The following is a 23,826-nucleotide window of genomic DNA, read 5'->3' as shown; positions in this document are numbered from 1 at the left end:
TGGGGTGGCAGCCCGACAGCAAGACGCAGTTTATTAAGTGACAACAGTAGCAACAGCAGCACAGGGACCGGGACAGCAGTGCAGTGGCAGCAGGACCGCAGTGCAAGTTTTGTGGCATTCCTGGGGCAGCAGTGATGTGGCGGCTGCAGTGCCTACAGTGCAGCAGCTGCTTGGCACCTGGCTCACCACAACTCTATATGGGGACTGCAGCACAGGGAACTGCTGGTTCTCCTCGCTTCATTCCTCCTGTGCTTCAGCACTGGCCTAGCTGGCACCTTCAAGAAGAGCTTTTTCCGGGCATTTGCTATGCAATATTAATTTGTAAGTGATCCTGCCATGTGACACCTGAACGTTTTCAGAGCCATTTAGCTTTCACACCCTGCCTGACTGTTAAATTTTTCAGTTAAGTGATTCCCCAACAGTTTTCTGTCAATTGCCTCTGGTAGCATGGGGATCAAAGGGGTCAAACAATTGCCGTAGAAAATCATGAAATATTTACAGGGTTCTGCTGTTAGCACTGTGGCCAAAGGAGCTTTTGTATTTCTATTTGTGCAGGGAGTTTAAAGCATCTCCTGCACCATCTTCCATTCCTACTTTAATGTTCCCATCCACATTACCATTGAAATAGGAAAGGAATGTTTCTGCATTTCTTGTAAAATTTTCCTTTTCTTGTCCTGCTCCATCCTCCTTTATTCTTGAGCTTTAGCTCTTCGTAACAGGTTTTAATGGACCTTACAGCAAACTGGGATGACAGGAGTGGCCCCATTTTGGGGCAGGAGGTGTCCCCAGGCTGCCTGTGTGGAAAGTATGTGTCAAGAACATTTTCTTCTCACTAGCCAAGAGTGTGTAGGGAAAAGGTGCCTTGTAAAGGAAAAAAAGCCTCTCACCTTTCTGATCTTCTCATCTGCCAGATGACTTTGCTCCCTCCAATGTCTTTGGCTTCAGCTGATTCTAATGGGAGTTTTGCCCAAGAGCAGCCACTGCATCAGGACCATTTTTGGAGCTCCACCCATGGAGAACGAGGAAGCCCTGGTCAGCTCTGCCAGGGAAGAGTGGCTCCTGGCTCAGTAATGGAAGTTTTCAGCTGGCCCTGTGTATTGGCGAGGGAGGCTGCAGCTTGTTGGGCTGCTCTGAAGCAGCGATGCCAGCAATGGAAACTTTCATGTGTCACGCTGTGGGGTAGCGAGGTGAAGGTGAAAGGTCTGGGTTTCCAGGTGCTCGCATGCTGTGTTGTGCCTGTAAGGTGAAGCAGTGGCATGTCAGGGTTCGTGACAAACTGAGACAGTCTCTAACTAAACTGCTCATTAACACTGTTAAATCGGCACAGTAATTTGGGGTGAATAGACTTCTGGCTTAGCATGACTGACCGCCGAAGTGATGCTGGTCCCGTGGCACAGTCTTGGCTTGCTTGGAGTACGGAGCATGGGTGCACAGATTAGGAGGCAGAAAAAGCCTGGAGAAATGCCGTATCCTGCACCGACTTTTCCTACGTGATTTATGGCACCTCTGAAGGCTTGTACTGGCCCCAAAAGAGTCCCTAAAGGGCGCGGGCGAAGAGGGAAGGCAGTCCCCGTGGCCGCAGGGGACACTCCCACGGACGGCAGTATTCCCCCCGCTGCTGCCCGTCCCGCTGGGACTCCCCGGGAACGGCGCTGCCCCGTGGCGGCCTGTCCCCCTCGCACTTCGCCGCGGGGCTCCAGGACAGCGGGGCGGCGGCGGCCCCGGCCCGGGCTCCGGTGGCCCCGGCGCGCCCCCGCGCGGCCCGGCCGCCCCGTCCCGGGGCCCTTCCGCGCCCGGCGGAGCCGCCTTGGCACGAACGCGCCGCGCTCTGGGCTCCCAGGGCATGCCCTGTCCCTGGGCCGCCCAGTGAGTGTGTCAGACCCGGGGAGAGCCCCGCTGTTGCCGTGATGTAGTCGAGACCCGCTCCCAGCTGCGTATTCACAGGAGTCCGGGTACCTGCGTGGGGCCCGTACAGCCTCTGCGCTTCCATCCCTGCATGAGTTGCCACAGCCCATGTCCATGCATGTAGATTGACGTAAAAAGCCTTCATATACATGTCTTGTCTATGTATACACAGCCTGCTCGTGCAGCGTCTGCTAAATCTTCTGTGTGGCTACACAACCACCTCTGTACACGCTTATGCATTCCTGTGCTTAAAACATCGGTCGGCGTTTGCGTACACACCTGCCTGCTGACACCCGCCACACCTTCCAAGGTACGTCTCATGTTTTTATATGTAACAAACTCAGACACAGAGAAACATTGTTCCACTTGAGCATATCCACTCAGTTCCCTCCTTGCTCATCTTGGAGAAAAGTTTATCATGTTTATTGCTCGTGAAGAGCTTGAGGGATGTGAGCCAGACATGCAGAATCACTAAGGGGCAATGGATAAGGCTCCTGCCTGCAGTGGGTCTGCCAGCAAACATTAATCTTTGTCAGTGGTTTACTTTTTAAACAAATCTGCTTTAAAAGGCTATAGAAAGACATCAAAATAAAACCAAACTAAAAGAACATTCATTGAATATTCTATTCATGAAATATACAGCAGTATGATCTAATGCACTGAAATACACAAACCTTCTGGTTAGATTCAGCTTATCTTTGGCGAGAAAAAAAAAGCTTTCAGTTATAAATTAATCATCATTTATAGAAGTCCACTGTCCATTTTGTTAAGCTTTACCACCTTGATTTTTGTTTCATGCAATCCTGGGTTTCAACACAATCTCAGGGAAGTTTAGCTTTAGATGTAGTGGCTAGGCTGCAGGTTGTCATCTGAATTAGCTGTGGTACTTTGTGGCATTCCAGCTTCAGTAACTGTTTTTCCCTGATGAGTCCATGAGTGGTATTGATTTCCAATAACAAGCAGCTATATGGTGTGCATTCAGTAAAAGATGCCTAGCTAACTTTGGGCTCCCTTTCAATAATCCTCTGACATTCCTGTCACCTTAGAGAGCAGCAGCAGAGCCCATGAACCTGAGTAATCCTCAAATTTCTATCAAATGCCCCACTTAAAAATAAAGAGAAAGAACTGTCCTAGCTATGGTCATATTTAGATTTTTAGTAGCTTTCTGCACCAGCATAAGACCATGAACTCAATACTATCCATGAATGAAGACATGAGCAATGTTCTAATATTTCTTCCACCCATTCCTTCCCTAGAGTACTTTGCATCTTGCAACCATCTTTGGAAAGAATACACAGCATTGTTTCATCCCACGCAGAAAAAAAATACATTCTCTGCTCTTGGAAGGACACAGGCAACTGTGTAACATTGTGAAGCATCATGTCACAACAGCTGAAGGCAGGAAGTAGAAAAAACACCAGCAACCCTACTGTATTCTGCTGAAATAAGACACAAAGGGTTTAGATACTTTGGGACCAGCTGTATTGAGATATAGCCAGAGACCTGGGATACACAGTTTGGCCCTTTTAAAGGTGCCATCAGATCCTTACTCAAATTAGAAGTGAGGCAGATCTCTGTTTTATGGTGGCAAAGCTCATGTAATGCTGCAGGGTTGGTTCGGAGTATTTGGTTGATATTGGTTTCCAGGTCTCTGCTCATCTGATGATCAGCCCTGTTTTCAGTAGCACCTTAGTGTGCCAGCCAAACAGTGACCCCCTGTCCCTCTTATTTCCAAAGAGATAGGGAGCCAGGCAGAATTAGTTGCTTTTGCAGTAGTCACAGTTGGACAGAGTGGCACAAAACTCTCATATTCTGGAGCAAAGAGAAGGGATCACATAAGGTTTATTTTAAACAATGTCTGTGCCCCATATACATGACAAATCCTCTCAGCAGCTTCTGAGCAGTCAAGTTTGTACTTGTCTTTTTGTAGCCCATTGATCTTTAGAATCATCATCAGCAAATATCCACAGTACATTGTGCTCTGGCCAACACACCTCCTGCGTAGGAACTTGGAAGTTGGGCTAATGCAAAATACTTGGATCAGATCTGCAGGGAAGGTGTCAAGAGAAGGCACATTCCCATCTATTTTCATCTAATGCAAAATGAAGCCAGCTATTTACAGCCAGAGCTGTTCTAAAAAGAAGTTGACAGGCAGTCCAGGCTGTGTTACCTTGAGAGGGATAGAAAATATCCTTGGTCTTTTTAATAAACATTCTATTGTTTGTGATTGATTATGATCCAGTTGCTCTAATGGAGGAGAATATTATTCAGAGCATGAGTCAGCAACACTTTCTTCATGAACAGTTGACAGCAAAGAAAGTTCCCAAACTCTCTGCAGAAATATTCCTCTCCCTAGATGAGAATCTGGACTGCATCCATCAATACCTGCTGGTGCCTCCCCTTGAGATGGACATGTCCTTGTCTGACTGGCATATGGAACTATCCAAGGTTCATTTGAGGTTAGAAGACACAACTCAATGTGCAGCAAAAGCACTTGGGAGCTGATGCAGAAGAAGAAAGGGAAATCAGTTGCAGAAGTTTGGAGTGCCAGTGCCTGTTCCAGTGGTTGGGAGCTTCAAAATGAGGCCCTTGACAGCGCTGGCAACAGGAGGATGTTACCTAATCCAAATGCTTAGGCTCATCTGAGGTCATTCAGCAAACAAGATAGTTTCTTATAGAACGATCTGTTTCCTTTAAAATATAGATCTATAGGCACCAGATAAAGGGTTATTGGAAGCAGATTTGAAAGCTACTAATCTATATATGCACTCTCCACTCTGGGATAGGAAAAAGTACAACAAAAATTCCTGCCTTGTTAGGATAAATCAAGTAAGATGGTGTATTTTAAAATACTAAATGTTTGAAGCAATTAACGGGCTCTTAGTAGAACTATGGACTTCAGTGAAAAGATGCTAGGAAAGAGTTTTCCCTGCTTTACTATACACTCCCCACTACCTACTAACATTGCAGTCTTTATGTTGTGTTGAGAACAATGATGTAATGTTCCAGCATGTGAAGGACTGTGCACTGAAACAGGCCTAGCATCTGAACAGTCCCTGTACAAATCCGTACTTCCACTGAAAATTTTTGCCAAGCAAAGCTACAGTTTGATAAGCAATCACATGTTTTGGATTGATTTTGGTCTTTCTGTTGTGTCTGTTGGATATTTGCTGCCATTGGATAAAGTTTCCAGCAGCTGCCAAGCGATTAGCTTTGATGGGTTCCAACATTTTCCTATGAAATGAGCATTTCTGCTAAAGGTGCTAGCCCAAAGCACAACACTGCTGCTTTTTAAAGTATCCAGACATATTAAACCACCTAGATCATTCCTTGTTTAATGCCAAGTCACCCAGCCTTCTCCCTCCCCTGTGCTCAGGCCAGTCAGTGTGCCAAATGCTTCTTTCCCGTGAGCTGAGACCTTGCTCTGTGCCAAGCTACGTCTCCTGAGGTTTTTGCTCTCCACCTTGGACCTCAGGAGAAAGGGAGGGTGCATGAACAGCATCAAGACTCGCATTTCACAAAGTTCCTACAGATTTTTAGAACGCTTACAACAGAGACACAGACCTTAAAAGAACAGTGTGGTTGCCACAAAGAACAGTGTGGGAAAACCAGTATACATGCATGTGCAGCCCTCCCACATGCATACTGACTACCCCAGATATAGGCATACCCACAGATCAGCACCTACACAGAAATGTTTCTGACACACTTATTCTCACCATCCTGTTCTCTTACAGCAGCCTCAGTTGGAGGAAGGGAGAAAATATGTTCCTTCTAACCTAATCTTCTAATGACCTTTCTGCCAACTCCACTTTCCTGCCTATCTCTAAGCTGCCGGTGGTGGTGATGGGTACAAGATCCCACTGTAGAGAGATTTTCCTCCTCAGGGCTCAGCAGGGGCTGTCTGCTAGATTGTGGTGTCCTGCCCAGTTGCTCTTAGGAGAGTCAGGGTAAATAAGGAGATAAAGTTGTTTATGATCACATCTCTTGGGGCCTTGCAGCTCCACTAGAGTTCTTACAGAACTCGAAGGGGTTGTAAATGTGCTGCAAACCTGGTGCAAATGGGCTCCCATTCCCTCTTCTCATCCTGGATTGCAAACTCCCAGCCAAGCCTGGCAGCAGGTCTCAGCCCTCTCACTCTGCCCTGCACGTTTCCTATAACTGCCTGTAACTGCAGGGAAGAAAAGCTGGAGAGTAGGCAAACACAGTGATGTACCACAGTGGCTGGCTCTGAATGCTCTGCTACAAGCTAGTATTTAGAGGGTGACCATCTTGTTGAGAGGCTTTTCAAGCTCAGTAAGACACACTCCACAGCTGTATTCCAAAGCTGTCCCACAACAGTCTGGGAACTATGATGGATTTTTCTGGCAGGAGATGTCTGACTCCCTTTCTTTCCCTCCCTCTCTCTGGGACAATGTGGGAGATGGGCACTTCTCAATTGCAGGGCTGGCCTCCGTGCTTCCTGTCAGGGAGAGATTCATTAGCAGCAGAAAGGCAATTCTCTCTCCTCTCTACTCTGGAATTGAAGTCGTTTGTCTCTGGAAGGAGCCCAGGCGCCTCACTCGCTGTGTGGCAGCTTCTGCTCAAGGAGACAAGCACTTCGTCAATAAACAAGGAGCCTGGGGAATGGCTCTAGCTGACAGAGGACATTATTAATGACTGGCACTTTGTCGGAGGGTAGATCAGCCTCCCATTAGCTGCTTTAAGAGAGGAAGGAGAAATAGGGCTAAAAATGGGAAGCCTGAGAGCAGCTGGGAGTTTCAGCATTTTCCTGCAAAGTCCCCCACTGCAAGGCCCAGGGCTGGCACAGTCCCCAGAGAGTGACTGTATTTTTCCTCAGCATCTCCCATGACAGTGGGAGACAGGCCCAACTCAGGAAGAGTTTAGCTTCCCAGCCTAGCGTGGGTAGGCTCTGCTATGGAGGTCTTCCCTCCTGTCCCCCTCTCAGTCAGCCCTGGGTACAAGGGGGAGACAAGGAGTGTCTTCCAGCATCTGCTGCTGCAGCTTCTTGTTTTGAAGAGCCTGTGGACCTTTGTGCAGCTCCTACCCAGATCATTCAATGAAGAAGTCATTGAGGGAATCTGAGAGGAGGCTGTTCCACTGCTTTCACTCTTGGGAAGCTGTTAGTACAAAGAAGAGCAAGAAACACCATCCCCTATGGCCATGCACTTCTGTCTGTGACTGGAACGGGAGAAGCTGTGGACTTTTGTCATACTTGGACTGCTAAACTCATCTCCTTAGGTGGAAGATGCCTCTAAACTCTAAAGCAACTGTTGAGTCACTGTAGAATCATACTTAATTTGCCACAGCACCATCAGGGAGGAAGGAGAAATCCCGCTTTGTTGTGATATTGCCAGTTCATCATTCTCTGTCCTACAGCCCTAAAGCTGCCACGAGAGTGAGTCCTGGGCTCTGTCACAAAAAGCATGTGGTGCAAGTACTCAGCCCATGGCGTAGGTCTTTGTAGAAGCTTTTGTTTGGAACCACACTTGCAAACAAAGATGTGAAATCTTTCAGCTGAACACCTGAGTGTCCAACCAGCCTGCTGCATAACAGGGTGTAAGATTCAAGAGGACACTGTCTCAAGCTGCGTCAAGGAAAGTACAGGTTGGATATTAGGAAAAAGTTTTTCACTGAAAGAATAATAAAGTACTGGAATGGTCTGCCCAGGGAGGTGGTAGAATCACCATCTCTGGATGTGTTTAAAAAAAGACTGGACATGGCACTTGGTGCCATAGTCTAGTTGAGGTGTTAGGGCATGGGTTGGACTCGATGATCTTGAAGGTCTCTTCCAACTTCATTATTCTGTGATTCTGTGAAGATCAATGTCATCCCTGTCTCCACAGTATTTGAAGGAGTTAGCTCTTCATACTTCTAATCACTGTGGAGCTGAAGCTGTGGTGCCTTCATAGCTAAAGGTGCATTCACTATCCTGCTCAGATCCTGTTACCCGAGTGTGATGATGTGTTTTTTATGCAAGTTAAATTTATTTTCAGACCAAATGCTCTTATGCTCAGCCTGAGATCAGGAGAAAATATATTGGGGACTCACCCCTTTTCTTTCAGAGACTATTCTATGCTACAGGCATAAAGTCCAAAGTTTAGAGCCGGCTCTAGGTTCAAGTGCCTCTTATTTATTCCAGGACTTGGGCTCTTGCAATGGATGGATCTGATGTCAAAATTCTTTGATTCACATTATCTAACCTGGAGCTGTTTAGATTTAGGATTCAGGTGTGAGCCCATCTTTGGCAGACTTGTGCAGGTTAAATGGCCAATTGATTTTTACTTGCAGAAAGCTGGAAAAACTTTACTGCAAGACTGGCTCAAGGTCTCTCCCTTGTGGTTAAATATTACTGTCCTGGGGCTGAGAGTGTTGTAGGGTCCTAGGACTGCTGTCTCCAGGCTTGCTTCCACCGTGACAGGAAAAAAATCAGACACTTCTAGGTCTGCTGGTATTTATAAGCTGAAACAGGTCCCACCCAGATAAATGGTCCATTTCTGCTCTGAAACGAGCCATGGTCTGCTCCAAGCCCCTAAGTGGATTGCCTTCTGGCCAGCCTAGCGCTGTGGTGATTGAAAAGCTGAGAGGAGCTAGAAAGGGGGTGGGTAGGGATGCAGTGTTCAGAGGCTGTGTGGACCCAAACTAGCTAGATTCACTGAACTCATCACTGAAATCACTTCTTGCATTGCCTCTCTGTTTTAATTCTCCCTGAAACAGCTCTCTCCTATGAGTGAAACAATCTTGCCTGCAGATTGAGGGGGGTGGGAGGGATTTGAACATTAATCTGATGTAGATTATACACCCGCCTCCCTCTCTCCCCCCTTCTCACTCACTCTCTCTCTCTCCCTCTCTCTCCTTCTCTTTCTGTCTGTTTCTCTCCCCTCCCTCTCCTTCCTGCTTCATCTCTTCAAGTGAACATAAAGTAAAATACGGAGAGAGAGAGGCAGAGAGAGAAAAAGCTCCCTGAAGAGGGAAAGCCCCAGCAGCCAGTAGCTGTTTGGATTTGCCTGGTGCTGCCTTTCTTGCTTTGCTCCCAAGGAATACCTTTAATGGGATCAATTGCTTCAGTTCCTTTATAACCAAGTCCGCCGGAAAGGCAGCCTCAACATATTATGGGCAACTGTGTGAAGTCTCCACTGAGAAACCTCTCTAAAAAGGTATGTTCCCTGAATCAAAGTGCGCTGTGCATTTCCAGCTTCTGTGGATGGGTGACATTGTGGGCAGATGAGAATGGGAGGTGGGAGAAACACAGAGATGAGTATGAAGGGTTCAGCTCTCTTCATCAGACTTTTTCTGTAAGAGCTGCACACAAAAGTGCAGCCAGTAGAGGCCAGGATGCTGAGAGCCATAATGTGTGTAAATGAATGTGTGTGTAGGCTTGTGTCCTGCTCAATGTGTGTGTACAGCTCTCCTCTGGGTATGTGCAACTATGTGCTTATTGATGTGCACAGTGGGCTGGCACACTCCTGCCAGGGCATGTTGATGTGCGTGTGTATGTGTGAGTTTGTGCATGTGCACATGCTTCAGTTGAGAGTTACCTACATGAGTATTCACATGTGTCAAGGGTGTAGGGACATATATCCACGTAGGTGTGAAGGGTCATGTGTCTGTTCATGTTGCCATTGCTGTAGAAGAGTATGCACACTTATCGCTCCATCTGATAAGGATACATGTGTGTCCTTACCTCTTTACGTCTCTACATAGGCATCTCAAGCAACTGAGCAGGTTTGCTGTGAGTGCAGAAATGGGGAATTTCTGTGTATCACACACATACCTTTGCTTGCATGGTGCTGGGTGTGTGCTCACCTGCTAGTGCATGTCCTCACAGAAGTCTGTGTGTAGACATGCACATGTTTTTATGTCTCTCCATCCTTGCATATGCACACAACTAGTTTTGTTGGTATGTATTTGGGTACAGAAGCATGTTTTTCTCTCTGCTGTGTTTGTCCATGTGTCTGGTTTTGAGTGGATACACTGGGCCCTGGCTGTGTGTTCGTGCATCATGTTGCACGTCACCATGGCCATGCTTGGGCCCAGCTGGACTTTATCTGTGAGCTGCCACGTGTATCTGTTAGGTTTCAGCCCAAAGTCTGCTCTGTGCTGAGGTTTTACAGTGGTCCTGGGACAAATTAGATTCAGGAATAATTCTGCTGTTATGGACTGGGTTGAAATGGGAATGACATGCCCCAGAAACATTTCCTGTTTGACTGAGGAAAATCTTACAGCACTGTGTACCTGTCAGCCACATGGTTCTCACTTGGCATTGCTGCAAATCTAATAGCTCAGCAAAAAACTATGCATTTCACTCTCCATAAATGATAAAGTTATGCTGATCATCCAAAGTATTGCAATGAGATGCTGTCTCTGTGGAGACCTTGACAACAGTGAAATGCCACTGCCATCAAGATGCTCCATCCAGGAGACCTTGCTGCCTGGAAAAGCTCCTCTGGGAGGGAGCTGTCTGGGAGAGGATCTCCATCACAGAGTGCTTCTTTTGGTTGGATGTTGGCCTCTTCTGTGTAGAAACACAATTTGCTTGTTATTTTCGCTGCTGTAAACAAATCTGGTAATGGCACAGTGCTGCTGTGGGGGAGCTGGGATACTTGATGAGGGAATTTATCCCCAAGCAGTTAGGCAGTGCTAAGACCAGTCCCTAGGTCAGGGTGACCTGCAGGGAGATGTAGAAGTAACTGAGGTTCACCCAAATGTTGCACATACAAAAAACCAACTTGGTTTCTTGTAGCTCGCCTCCAACTTGGAATAAAAGGAGTTGGCTGCAGCTGTGCAAGGGGATTGCAATCAAAGTCTGACATGTAGCCAGCTGCTTGAATCAAAATGAATTTAAAAACCTGTAAATTCTGTGTCCTCAGTCTTTTAGGTAATTTATGCTTTCTTTCCTAAAAGCTGCTTTGAATAACTCACTTTGTGCCTAGTTAAAAGACCTGGGATGTCAGGACTGAAGAGAAAAAGTTGCAAAGCTGAATTAGAGAATTTCTCAGACATCACTCTAGTGAGCTATGAAATAAGGCCTCGCACACTCATCCTGACAGGTCCTGGTGCTCTGCCATTCTTTTGGTCGCAACACACGTGATTATAGTGGAGACTTTGCAGATCAGTCTTAACATTGCACAAGTTCACTTGGTTGTTATATGATCCCAGTTGTTTTTCTCAGATTTTACCTTGAGCAAACTCATTTTGCTGAAATGTTAAAGAGGAGGGACTGCAGACAGCGTGTGTGGAAGCTGCTCTTGGGTGACAGTCTGAACTCTTGAGTACATGATGTCAACCCAAAATTTGGGATTCACTTCCGGGCACCAGCTGACTTGGTCTGAGTCTGGCTGACACCAGGGTACCTTGCTTGTTCAGGCTTTGACTCCATGTCTGTTGTTGGTAGCTTCAGTTTCCTATTGTCACAGTGTCCCCCCAGTGATTGTGGAAGCCATTCTGGCTGCTTTTCCCTCCAAGAGATACTGCAGTTGGGATGGAGGCCCCTCTTGGCTTGCTGTTCTGCAAAGTCCCTCTGACACTCAGGCAGGAAAATGAAGTGAATCCTGGTGTGCTTCTGCTATGCAGAAATTAAAAGTCCCTCACTTTACCTCTCCACTTTGGCCATCTCTCTAGATCAACCAGGTCTCTTCCCACTCCATAATCTGCTGGTCTGACACAGCCAAGGGCTGGACTTGGCCAGGAAGGTTAGTGGTCCTTCGCTCAGGGAAGGGACTGGGAAAGCCTGATCTCCCCAGTCCTATGCTTGCATTTTCTTTGTCATGCGCACTGCTGTTTCCCGTGTAATAGGTGGCTGATGTTTCTTTGCCCCGTACGAATATCACAGCTCCCTTCCCCACTCTTCTGGGATATAGAAGGAACATTGCAAAGGGAACTTGAGTGGATATTTGCAGGAGAACTTGTGAGACTCCTGGCAGAGGGAACATTGAATGCCATAAATCCTGCCTGCAGGGGCAGGGAAGGGACTGGGAAAGCCTGATCTCCCCAGTCCTATGCTTGCATTTTCTTTGTCATGCACACTGCTGTTTCCCGTGTAATAGGTGGCTGATGTTTCTTTGCCCCGTACGAATATCACAGCTCCCTTCCCCACTCTTCTGGGATATAGAAGGAACATGGCAAAGGGAACTTGAGTGGATATTTGCAGGAGAACTTGTGAGACTCCTGGCAGAGGGAACATTGAATGCCATAAATCCTGCCTGCAGGGGCAGGGCAGGGCAGGGAGCCCCACTGAACTATTCACCATGGTGTTTTGGCACTGCAGCAGTTTGACTGGTCACAATCCTCAGTGGCTCTTGGCAATTGTTTTGTCAAACTGGCAACCTCTATCGAGACAGAAAAATACTGGGATGACTATTATGAGGTACTACTGTATAGCTTGGTAATAAACTATTGACTGGAAGTGTCAGAAAACAAACATTTGGGGCCGTGGGGCTTTGCATCCTTCACGTGGCTTCACTGGAATTAAACACAGAACCAATGTGGGCTATTAAAGTGATTCATATTATTTGGTATATTAAACTGAAAAATGTGTCAGGAAATAAAGCTGATAATTTTGAAAATACATTGCACTGATGTCACAAAGCTGTGTAGTTCAGCACAGATGCCTTGACATTTAGCTGAGTTAGTAATATGCCATTTGTGGATGGATGCTTATCTTTCAGTTTAAGGACAAGTATCCTATGTGTCAGAACTAATCAGAAACAGATTCCTTTCTCATCCATGACTGCAATGAAAATGCTTTACTGCTTCATCATTTTCTTTCCCCATGGCTTGCTTTTTGAGTTATTTTTGTTTTGATGCTTAATATTCACATGACATTATACATGAGCAGATTGGTGTAAGAAGACTGTGTACAAAAAGGCAAATTACAAACCATGCATGCAGTGTAATAGCACATGGTGGACACAGCGAGTAGATACAATAGTCTTAGACACATGTGAATGGGGGGTGTTTATGTCTGGTCTTTTAGCCTGAAAATGTACCTCAGGATTTAATGAAAGGGTTAATAGAGACAATGACAATTGACAGAGCTTCTCTGATCACCAGTGGGAACACTGGCTGTAGAAGTAGAATCATTCCTGAAGAGGAGTCTGATGTATGATTAATGTTTATTCTGTAAAACCAAGGTCCTGTGGGTTGTGTTGGCTTTTTATAGCTGCATGGGAATATCAGGATAAGAGTTTTTTTGCAGAGCCAGGGAAATGCATTTCTATAAAAGGAAAGCAGTGCCTCCTTATAAAATCCAATGCTGGATTCTCTTCTGGAGCCTTAGCTTAGCAGGACATGTGCACTCAGGAAAATGTGCAAATGCAAACACACAAAAATGTTGTGCCCATGCCTGATCTCCACTTTGGGACTGTCAGCGATTAGAAGAGGCCAGGGTAGTAAGTGCCTCAAACCCTGGGGATGTAACTAATTAGTAGCTGCACAGGCAGCATGAGCCTGCAGTTTTCAGAGCCACCTGATGCTGTAAATGGTCTTCTGATAATGTGATAAAGCGTGTGATGCTGTGTTGCTGAAATGTAATGTGGAGCCTGTGCAGTGGCTTTGTGCAGGCCCTGCCTGGTCTCCTGGGGATGCCCTGGCCAACACGACTCTGCCGGCAGGTTTGCCTGGGGTATGGGCTGGCACATGTACTGTTAAATTGGGGTGTGCTTGTCCTTTGCAGCTCATTCAAGGCGGTGTTAACTCTGGGGCTGATTGTGGGAGTTTGGCACTTTGGGCTGTGTCTGGGTAGATGTGAGCAGTGCTGAGAGTTTGATGTAATTTCAAGGTGAAATTCTCGTGCTTGGTTGTTCTTCTATCAGCTTTTGAAAGTGCACTCCTGGACTTACTGCTTTTGTACAAATCCTAATAGGCTGGTGGGGGGGACGCTGTGTGCACCAGATGAAAGAAATTTAGCAATTACGTCTCTGCGAGGCGGTTCAGTAAAACTTCAGAGGAACAAGATGGGGAGGTAACATCCTCTGTTGTGTTGTTTGCTTGCTGCTGGTTGGCTGGGAAGATCCGCCATGATGAGAAGACGAGCTATAAAGCTGTCCAGACGAGTGAAGAGGGGTCGTCGGCTTGCGAATACCAGGGTCCGCTCATGGTGCTGGCCCAGAACTGCGCCGTCATGCACAACCTGCTGGGGCCAGCATGCATCTTCCTGAGGAAGGGCTTCGCAGAAAACAGGCAGCCTGTACGTAAGTCAAACCAAGCGGGGCGAGACACGCACAAAGCCATGTGGACGCGAGTCGGGGATGCGGAACTGCCCCCGTGCTCCGTCTTTGTGGAGTTCTGTAACTCCCAGTCCTGGGTCTCGAGCATGCCGGCTCCAACTCCAAGTGCAAATACAACCACAGGCAAATGTCTGACCTGAAGGATGTGCAGATACCCTTGTGCCTAAACACCAAGAAAGGAGGATTCTAAAATTGCATCTATGGAAGATAGATCCAAGCCTACACTCAAGTAGCCATAATCATATGGGCTCAGGAAAAGGTTTTAGGACTTCAGGACTTGAATAATCATAGTGACTCAGGAAGAGTCCAGTGCTCAAAGCTGTTATTCTAGCAAGACACCCACCTCTCCTTCCCAGAGGCTCAGATTAGCATTTAAGGCCTAAATAGCCAGTTAAATGCAAATCAGGGCATCTGTATTGGGAACAAGCTGTCCATATTTGATACTGTTCCTATCAGTTCACAGTGAGCACACTAGTACCAGCAGAAATAAGCAGACAGCTGCCTCCTCACAGATAACCAAACACAATCTCTTGTGTACTGGCATATCCAGCCTGACACTGCAACAATCCCAGCCAGTTAAACCAAGGAACATCAGGCTGTCCTCATATTTGCAAATAGTGCCAGGCTACCAAATGCTATTACCCTCCCACACAGAGAGAGAGAAATAGCAAAACCGTATTTATTCATTCAGTCACACCTATTGTAACTATGTGTTCATATGCATCCAATGTATGCATTTATATACAAACAATACAAATATGTGCTTCTATGTATGCACCCCAATATTGTGTCTTTACAAGAACTAAAACATATTTTTGCCCCCAAACATTCTACTCCTACAATATCATTAAAGACAAACAGAAACGTATTATTAACACACCTTTTATGGATATGTATGAGTGAATACGTGCATTGTCACATATTTACCCAGTGCCTTCCATGTTCGTGTGGTGAAACAAAGCTCACTGCAATTACCTCGGAATCAGAGCTTTATTGCCTCTGTAAGAAGCCTCTGTTTTACTTGTGTGTTGGTATGTTAATCTACAGCCACAGGAGACAAGTAGGTCTTTATTTCTGAAACCTTTTCTTCAACCAACAACTCAAAAAAGAGTCATTATGTGTCATTATTGATCAGAGGGCTTTTTTTTTTGTTCTTCCTAACCTTCAGCCACTAAGTGATCACATAGTCCCTGTGCCAGGTCACTAAAACATGAAACACACTCTCACACAAGCACGCTTGCTGACCTGCACAGAGCCGCCTGTCACAGGAGATAGGTCCAGCTCCCTAGGGGACAGCTGGACAAATGTCCATCCTGCTTAGGCCATGGAAGCTCACTGTACCCTAAGAGATCTCCAAAATAGGATTAATGATGTTTCTAAGTACCCTGATGTAGAATAAGTGCATCTAATAAACAGCTTTACTTTTATTGACTCTCTAGGCGGACAGGATTTATTGTGCGTAGAACAGAAATAAATGAGGGTAAGACCATTAAGTATAATGGACTCTCTGGGGGTCACCTCTGCTCATATCTAGATCTAAACTCTTGGAATAGTTTTATTCCTCTTCCCATATGCTCTCCAAAAGCTTTAGAGTGATTCAGCCCATTTTATCTCAAGAAATTTTATTCCTTAATAATTTTAGGGGGTCTTCTTTCAAATTTAAAACAAAAAACCTCTTCATGATGTTAGTTATCACTTGAGTCAGATTTTTGGAGGGACATAAACCCTCCCCCTCCTTCTGCATTTGCAGTCTGTGGCTCTCTGATGGCAGAATCTTCATGTGCAAAAATCTGCTCAGAACCCTGCAAATGCAAATACTTTGGTGTGCAAAATTAGAGCCGGTGCTGAAGCCCCCAAATCTGACAAGTGTCACTGATGTCAGTTGGAACATGGTCTTCAGTGAAGGGGGAGGAGGAGGAGGATGGTCTTGTGAGGATTGTGCTGGAGGAAGGCCTGGGTCCTACCCTGGCCACTTTCACAAGACAGTGGCTACCGTGGCTGAGTTATGGCACCCTTTGCATCGCGGCGCTGGCGCTCACAGCCCTACACCTGCTGTGCACCCAGCCACTATCTCCAGGGATAGTCTTTGCAATCGCTGGAATAAAGTGCACAAGGTGCTGGAACTTATCACAGGTGGTTTTCTTCTGTTATTTTATCTAAGGCAGGAGGGCAATTATGCCTCCTGCATCCGGTGTAAGGAGTTTGAATTGTTTTATTACTTGGTGTTGATGAAAGCAGAACAAATGGGATGACATGTTTGAAAATACCAGATCTGTGAAGGATGAAATGGCAGAGCCAGCACGCTCCGACAGTTCCATCCAGCACAGAGATGCCTCTGGGAAGGTTATGAGTGGCAAGCTGGTCATTTCTCTGGCACAGCCCACTTCTGCACAGACGTAAACCAGTGTGTGTCCTAGTTTGCTATGCACTCTGACAGCTGCCATTAGAGTTTCCAGAGGAGCCTGCAGTTAAATAGCAAAGGATCATCCTTCTCAAACTGATCAAAGGCACCATCTCCAGGGACATGTGGTGAGGCTGGAGGACACCTGGAAGGCAAGGAGAAACTCTGCACGGTTGAGGGGAAAAGCCGAGAGTGAGACGACAAAAGGGATCGTGTTTCTGTGTTTCCAAATTCTCAGATGTTTTGGATTTGCCTGGGAGCCATGAGAGGAATTAGAAAGGGCATTTAAACCAGAAAGCAGTGCATTTCTATGCTCATCTCTTCTTCCTGGTGCAGTGTTGGAACTTTCCTATACTCTTTTATATCCTTCCCCTTCTTCCAAGAAATTCAGATTGGATGTTTGAAGTTGCAGTGTTTCCTGAACATGGTGAATCCTTGTTCTGTTTCATTTGAAGATGACCTTGATGATGTATATGTTTTGTGTCTGCCTTCATGCCTGGCTTCAAAATGCTTGTATATGGAGTTGAGACTGGGGGGAAGGGGGAAGTTTTTACCTTTTTGTGGGCACAGACTGCAGGAGATGTCACTGGGACATTGACTCATGAGAGACCTCATGGCTGTTGCCGTCCTGCCAGAAGGACAGAGATCGAGCAGTGATCTGAGCAGATGATGGTCTAGACCTGCTGGTTACAAGGACTGCTTCCAACTGTTTTGATCTGTGTGTGTCAGCAGGAGCGGCAGTAGAAATACAATCAGAGCTCTAGAGGAGATCATAACTTCTGCAGGGACAGTCTCTGCTCCAGAACTTGGTGCTGGGGAATGATGTAGGAGCTTCATGAAGGTGCCAATAGTACCATCAGTGAGGAGGCCACACATCTTGCTGTGTTGGTCCAGGTCTATTCTGTTCAGGGACCACCTGTCATCCCCCTGTCCACGAGATGAGAGGGAGAGGGGCTTCCAGAGAAATGTGTGCAGGTTAACACCTCTCTTTGGGAAGGAAAGCTGGGAAGCCTTCCTAGGTAGATGGTATTAAACATGTCATCACCTTCTTGTTTCTTCTCTCACTTTCTGGCTTGTCCCAGAACTCTTTGTACCAACAAGTGCTATTTTGAAACTATGTTTGTGGCCAACAAATGTCTTTAACATAGTATGTTCTCTTTTTGCAGGATAGAGAACTGCGTCCGGAAGAAATTGAAGGTAAAATTTGTTGCTCCTTCTGTGTCCCCTTTCTCCCTGCCCAGTGAAAACCTATTGTCTGGCCCTTCCATGTTGGCCCCCATGGGTTAAAATAATTTGGGGCAAATCAAGGGAGATATTTACTGGAATAATTCCTGGAAACCCCAGCAAAAGAAATAATGTATAAAACTCTAAGAGTGCTCACTGTGAAGGATTTTGCATCCATTTCAGATTCTTCAGGGTGGTAGGATAAGTAAGTAATAGGATATTGGCTGTTAGGGAACTGCTGTCCTTCCAGCCCCCACAGAAAGCGTTGTGGAGCATGATACTATAATATGGTTCCAAGGAAGCTGTTTTACCTGCTAATCCCTACAGTGAGGGGTATGTAATAGAGTGCAGAGGTAAAAGTTGGAAAAACTTAATAGTTGCAGTTTCTTTAGGGAGCACAGTTTGGCAATGAACAGTTTGTGACAGTTGTAGTCCAAGCAAGCTCTCTTACAAGGAATGGGTCAGCAGTGCTGCTGACAGAAGAGCTTAACTTTGCTCCAGTCATTGCCTCATGCAGGGAGACCTGGTGGGAAAATATTGAGTGTCTTAGAGAGTCTGGCTTCATAAAGTGCTGTTGATTCTGGGGAGGTTTCTTGGAAAAGGTATTTCAAGCTGTCACTGACAATATTGTTCTTCTATTCCCACAGAATTAAGAGAAGCCTTTAAGGAGTTTGATAAAGACAAGGATGGGTTTATTAACTGCAGGGACCTAGGGAACTGCATGCGGACCATGGGTTACATGCCTACTGAGATGGAGCTAATAGAGCTCTCCCAGCAGATCAACATGAACTGTGAGTAGTACACACCCAGCTGTACCTGCCTGTTGCTGCTGTGCCCTGCATCATTGCCTCAGGCTCTCTTGGTATCTGGCTGCCTCTTTTCCTTTGGATTTTTCCTGTCTCTTCTTTGGTTCTGATATTCACTCCTTATCATCTCTCCTGTTTGTTTGTGGTCCCTGGAAGTTGATGCCTTTGTTTTTGCTTATCAAAGGGACTGTGTGGACTGTGCTGTATATGGGAGCAGTGAGTGGAAGGGTTGTCCTTCATGCTTATGTTGTCAGTTATAAAACTGCCCTTAATGTGGGCAGTCAGACACTGGTGCACAAGTTCTGTATTGTCACATTGAAGCTGTTGTCAGATGGTGTCAGACTGAAGAGCGAGCTTGGGAAGATGGGGATGCTTTGATCAGATGGGTGATGGATGGGCTGTTGCTCTGTGGTGGTTTTTTGTGTATCTGCTGTGTGCCTGGGGATGGGCTGCAAGCGAGCTCTGCTGGCAGCATCAGATGGCAGCGTCTGCTGCAGTCATGGAAAGATGTGACAAATGCATCTGATTCACTGTAACTGTGTTTGTGGCCCTTGTCTTTCACCACCATTTTTTTGTCACCTCTCATCTGTAGCAGTGAGGGTATCACCCTCAGCCAGGCAGGGAAAAGCATATTTAGTGCATGTTATTTGTGACACAGGATTATGGTAAAAGGACAAGTTACTTGGTCAAGGGAAGGAAAACAGCTGTGACATACGCAACCAGTCACACAAAAGCAGCTGATAACTTTGGAACACGAGTCCTTGGGAATTTGAGAGTGTTGCTGACAGCTCTCAGGGCACTAACAGGTAAAAGAACTAATACAATGAATAAACAGTTGGACATGCATTAGTTGCTGTAATGGAGCAGGACTCCACCACTGCTGCAGGGCACTGCCTAGGCCATGCAGGAGCATCATGCTGTGCCCTTGCCGTGCCCTTTGGCACAGGCGCAGCAGAGAGTTGCTATAAGCACTAGAACGATCAAGCCTCTAATACGTCATATGTGATACAATAAGGGTGTGACAGTCCATGGCAGGCTAGGATGGAATAGCTTGGGCTCATTCTGCCTAGCCCATAATCTGGAAAACACAGGGTAAAACTACCTCTGCTTTTCTTTTCACTGTCCCATACCTTCTGTGCTTTGCTTCTTGGAGAACCAAGTGCTCTCTGGGGCACACAGAAATGCAGAGTGCTGGTCTTGGCTAACTTATGGAGTTCTTACACACAATCTTTCATCTTGTCCCAAGTGGGCGGCCATGTGGATTTTGAAGATTTTGTTGAGCTCATGGGACCAAAACTTCTAGCAGAGACTGCAGACATGATTGGCGTAAAAGAACTCCGTGATGCCTTCAGAGAGGTGAGTGATCCCTTCTGTGTGTCCCCAGAGAGGTGAGCAACACAAGACACGATGGAGAGAAGACGGAGAGGAGAGGAGATGGAGAGGAGAGGAGACGGAGAGGAGAGGAGACGGAGAGGAGAGGAGACGGAGAGGAGAGGAGACGGAGAGGAGAGGAGACGGAGAGGAGAGGAGACGGAGAGGAGAGGAGACGGAGAGGAGAGGAGACGGAGAGGAGAGGAGACGGAGAGGAGAGGAGACGGAGAGGAGAGGAGACGGAGAGGAGAGGAGACGGAGAGGAGAGGAGACGGAGAGGAGAGGAGACGGAGAGGAGAGGAGACGGAGACGGAGAGGAGAGGAGACGGAGAGGAGAGGAGACGGAGAGGAGAGGAGACGGAGAGGAGAGGAGACGGAGAGGAGAGGAGACGGAGAGGAGAGGAGACGGAGAGGAGAGGAGACGGAGAGGAGAGGAGAGGAGAGGAGAGGAGAGGAGAGGAGAGGAGAGGAGAGGAGAGGAGAGGAGAGGAGAGGAGAGGAGAGGAGAGGAGAGGAGAGGAGAGGAGAGGAGAGGAGAGGAGAGGAGAGGAGAGGAGAGGAGAGGAGAGGAGAGGAGAGGAGAGGAGAGGAGAGGAGAGGAGAGGAGAGGAGAGGAGAGGAGAGGAGAGGAGAGGAGAGGAGAGGAGAGGAGAGGAGAGGAGAGGAGAGGAGAGGAGAGGAGAGGAGAGGAGAGGAGAGGAGAGGAGAGGAGAGGAGAGGAGAGGAGAGGAGAGGAGAGGAGAGGAGAGGAGAGGAGAGGAGAGGAGAGGAGAGGAGAGGAGAGGAGAGGAGAGGAGAGGAGAGGAGAGGAGAGGAGAGGAGAGGAGAGGAGAGGAGAGGAGAGGAGAGGAGAGGAGAGGAGAGGAGAGGAGAGGAGAGGAGAGGAGAGGAGAGGAGAGGAGAGAGCAGCGCAGTGGAAGACCTAGAAAGAGCCCAATCAGGCATGGAATAAGGGGGAGCAGAGAACATTACTAAGATAAGGGAACCCTTGAGGCAAGGAAGAGGAAAGCTGGTGAAGACATAGCATTTGCAAGGGATTTCTGAGGAGAAAAGACAGACTGGATCCAAAAGACACCCAAAGGAGGAAAAGGAAGGACATGGAAGCAATGGATAAAATATAGGGGGTTCAGGAGCAGGACAATACAAAAACCAACCCAGAGCAAGATCTGTTTCTATTAACTCTATTTCCTCTGCTGGTATTTTTAATGTACTTGCAGTTTGACACCAATGGTGATGGGGAGATCAGCACCAGTGAGCTGCGAGAAGCCATGAAGAAACTTCTAGGGCAGCAGGTGGGTCATCGGGATATTGAAGAGATCATCCGGGACGTGGATCTGAATGGAGATGGACGTGTTGATTTTGAAGGTGAGAAGGGATCAATGCTTGCTGTCCATCTGCTCTGGTGTGAGTCAGAGTTTCAGATCAGAAGCTGAAGATTTGCATGCTCAGGGCCCAGGTTTCTGAAGTACGGAGAAAAAATAATTCCATTTTTCCAGTCAGCTGAGTTGTTCATTTGTGTATCATGTTTTTCTGCGTCTCAGTTTCGACTGGGTCTCCATAATTCTAGCATGGTAAGAGATAGAACCTCTCACACAGAAGCAGATTCTGGTGCACACATGCTGTGCCTACCATCATTTTATGGGGCATTTTCCTTTCTTTAAATCTATTGCAAGAGCTGTGAGATGGCTGGATTCCATTTCCTCTGGCTCACCTTTGTTAACTGGGTTTATAGAGAATTTGTTTCTGTGCCTTTATGCCAGAAGATGGTCATGTGCCAGCTGTGCTCACTAAGACTGCAGATATCTGATCTAGAGGTGTCATGTAAAATCCTAGAGATAATTAATTTCTTCTCACAGTTTTCATGCCAGAAGGACTTTGAAAAATAAGAGTGGCTAGGTTACTATCCTAGCCATTAGCTGTGGCAGGAGCAATATTAATAGAGCTCAGGGTTTCTGGCAAGGAAGCAGTTGATATCAGACAGCTAAGAAGATATAAGAGCTGGAAGGTGTGAGAGTGTGGCAGGCTGCTTTTTTCCCTGGTGGAAATCCAGTTGTCCCTTTGCAGTAAGTGTGAAGTACAGGAACTATAGACTTAAAGTAAAATTGACATAATTTTTTTGACTCAGCAGCATTCCTGGATCTCCTACATGACAAGGCATCTCAGTCCTCAGGATTACTGAAGCCTCTGAGGGCTTTGAAAATATTAGAATACTACCACTATCTTCCTAGAAAGTATCTGGTAGCTGTAGTTGTTCTAATGCAGTGGCTGATTACATGACAATAGCTCTCCTTGTTTCCCACAGCTAAATTTTGTTAGACAGCTAAAATACATGAAATACTATCCCAGTATCATTTTCTCTGTGAATTACCACTTTAGCTGTCAAAGGACACCTCCATCAATGGAAAAGGAGAAATCAAGGGGGTAATTTCCACTGTGCTCCTCTTTGCAGAGTCTTTAGTTTCTCAGCAATTCAAGTGCAGAATGAAGACACATTTATATTTGATGGCATTTACACTTAATTTGAACAATTGCAATTGACTTCACAAACTGCAGGGTGGTCAAGAAGTAGATGCAGAGTATCCTTACAGTTAACATGTATCTTTAAAAACAAGAGGTCCCTCAAAGTAAACTTTTCTCTACAAAAATGCTGATATCTAGCAAAACTCTTGTGTTTTCCCACACTGGTATCTCTGTGAAGTGGCAAGTTTACTAAGAAATCATACCGTGTTCCCAAAACTGTAAATCAAGGTTCCCTGAAGTTACAGTGAAGGGAGACAATGCTTGCTGTATGTAGTGTGACACAAAGAGTTGCTCGTGCAAACAAGACCATAGGTGCCTGGGAAGGAGTCCAAGGCAATGAATTGACCTGCTAGTGGGATTTATCACGCATTATATCTAATGCAAGAATTAAAGCCCATGTTGTGTGAGCTCTCAGGACCAGTCTTGGAGCATACAGACTTTTCTGGCAGCCTGGGGACTCCAAGTCTGACTCTGTCTGCTTGCTGTCTCCAAGGAATGAGAGCTGGGTTGAGGACCATGGATGCCTTCTGGTTCAGGGCTGTCTTGTGTTGTTGGTTGCAGAGTTTGTTCGCATGATGTCCCGCTGAAGATTATTCTCAGCTAAAGAAGAATCAGCACCTTAGAGAGGGCAGAAGAGGACCTAGATGGAGCATCTAGCCCTGATGTTCCTACATGAAGGTTTATCGGCTGGCTGCAATTAAGACATTGCAAGATGACCTGCTGCTCCTCCCTCATGGTGGTCCCCATGCCCCTCCACCCTTTCACACTGTGAAAGACTTGCAACTTCCTACAACTGGAACCATTCCTTGAAGATGATTGCAGGAAACTGCAGAGCCAGGACTTGCCATGATGCTTTCATGGGATATTTGCAACTTTAGACTCCTTCTCCCCAGCTTTATTCTCCCACCATCTGCTGCAAAGCAAAAGCAGGAGAAATCCTCTTGGCTTGGTGGAAGAGAGCAAAGCCATTGGGACTGGTGGCAGCCTCAGGGCGTGCTCTGCACTTCTTGGTTTCCCTTGGTGAACAGTGTCTGTGTTTGCTGTCTCAGTGTGTGTCTATCTGTGTGGAGTTATTTATGCTTCCCCAACACTTATTTGCATCTCCTGTGTTTATGTTTACCAAGAGTAAATTCAAATATATGTCTTGTAGGGGGAAGGCGATAAATATGCACGTTGAAATGGTGTGGAGCCTGGATGTCCCTGTGAGAGGTGGTGGCCGGGCTGGGGGGAGAAGGGCTTGGGCAGATGCACACCCCAGTGCTTGCACTGGGATCCAGAGGCAAGCCCTTGCCGCAGGAAGGGGAGTCAGTGCTGGCCACTAAGCCTGTGTCAGGACCCTGCCCTCCCTCATGCTGTCCCCATGGTCAAGGGG

General features: G+C 46.7%; 1 protein-coding gene across 4 annotated transcripts in view; it reads left to right on the top strand.

The window, feature by feature from the left end:
* The window catches only part of CABP1 (calcium binding protein 1), a 29,064-nt gene extending 5,565 nt beyond the window's left edge, over nt 1-23,499 (top strand). For 2 of the 4 annotated variants that reach the window (XM_069030633.1, XM_069030632.1), the window contains exons 2-6: nt 17,700-17,730; nt 18,405-18,548; nt 19,810-19,919; nt 21,152-21,299; nt 23,016-23,499. In XM_069030633.1, the coding sequence (XP_068886734.1) occupies nt 17,700-17,730; nt 18,405-18,548; nt 19,810-19,919; nt 21,152-21,299; nt 23,016-23,041 (459 nt within the window). In that variant the 3' untranslated portion in view covers nt 23,042-23,499. Of the gene's footprint in view, nt 1-9,001; nt 9,063-13,915; nt 14,093-17,699; nt 17,731-18,404; nt 18,549-19,809; nt 19,920-21,151; nt 21,300-23,015 lie in introns of those variants that run through there. The other 2 variants (XM_069030631.1, XM_069030634.1) reach the window with 2 other exon arrangements.
* The last annotated feature ends 327 nt before the right edge of the window (nt 23,500-23,826 follow it).

Source organism: Aphelocoma coerulescens, chromosome 15 (genome assembly GCF_041296385.1).
Source record: "Aphelocoma coerulescens isolate FSJ_1873_10779 chromosome 15, UR_Acoe_1.0, whole genome shotgun sequence".
Lineage (NCBI taxonomy): Eukaryota > Metazoa > Chordata > Aves > Passeriformes > Corvidae > Aphelocoma > Aphelocoma coerulescens.
The sequence above is the reverse complement of the archived record's forward strand: the minus strand, read 5'-3'. Positions and strand labels throughout refer to the sequence as shown.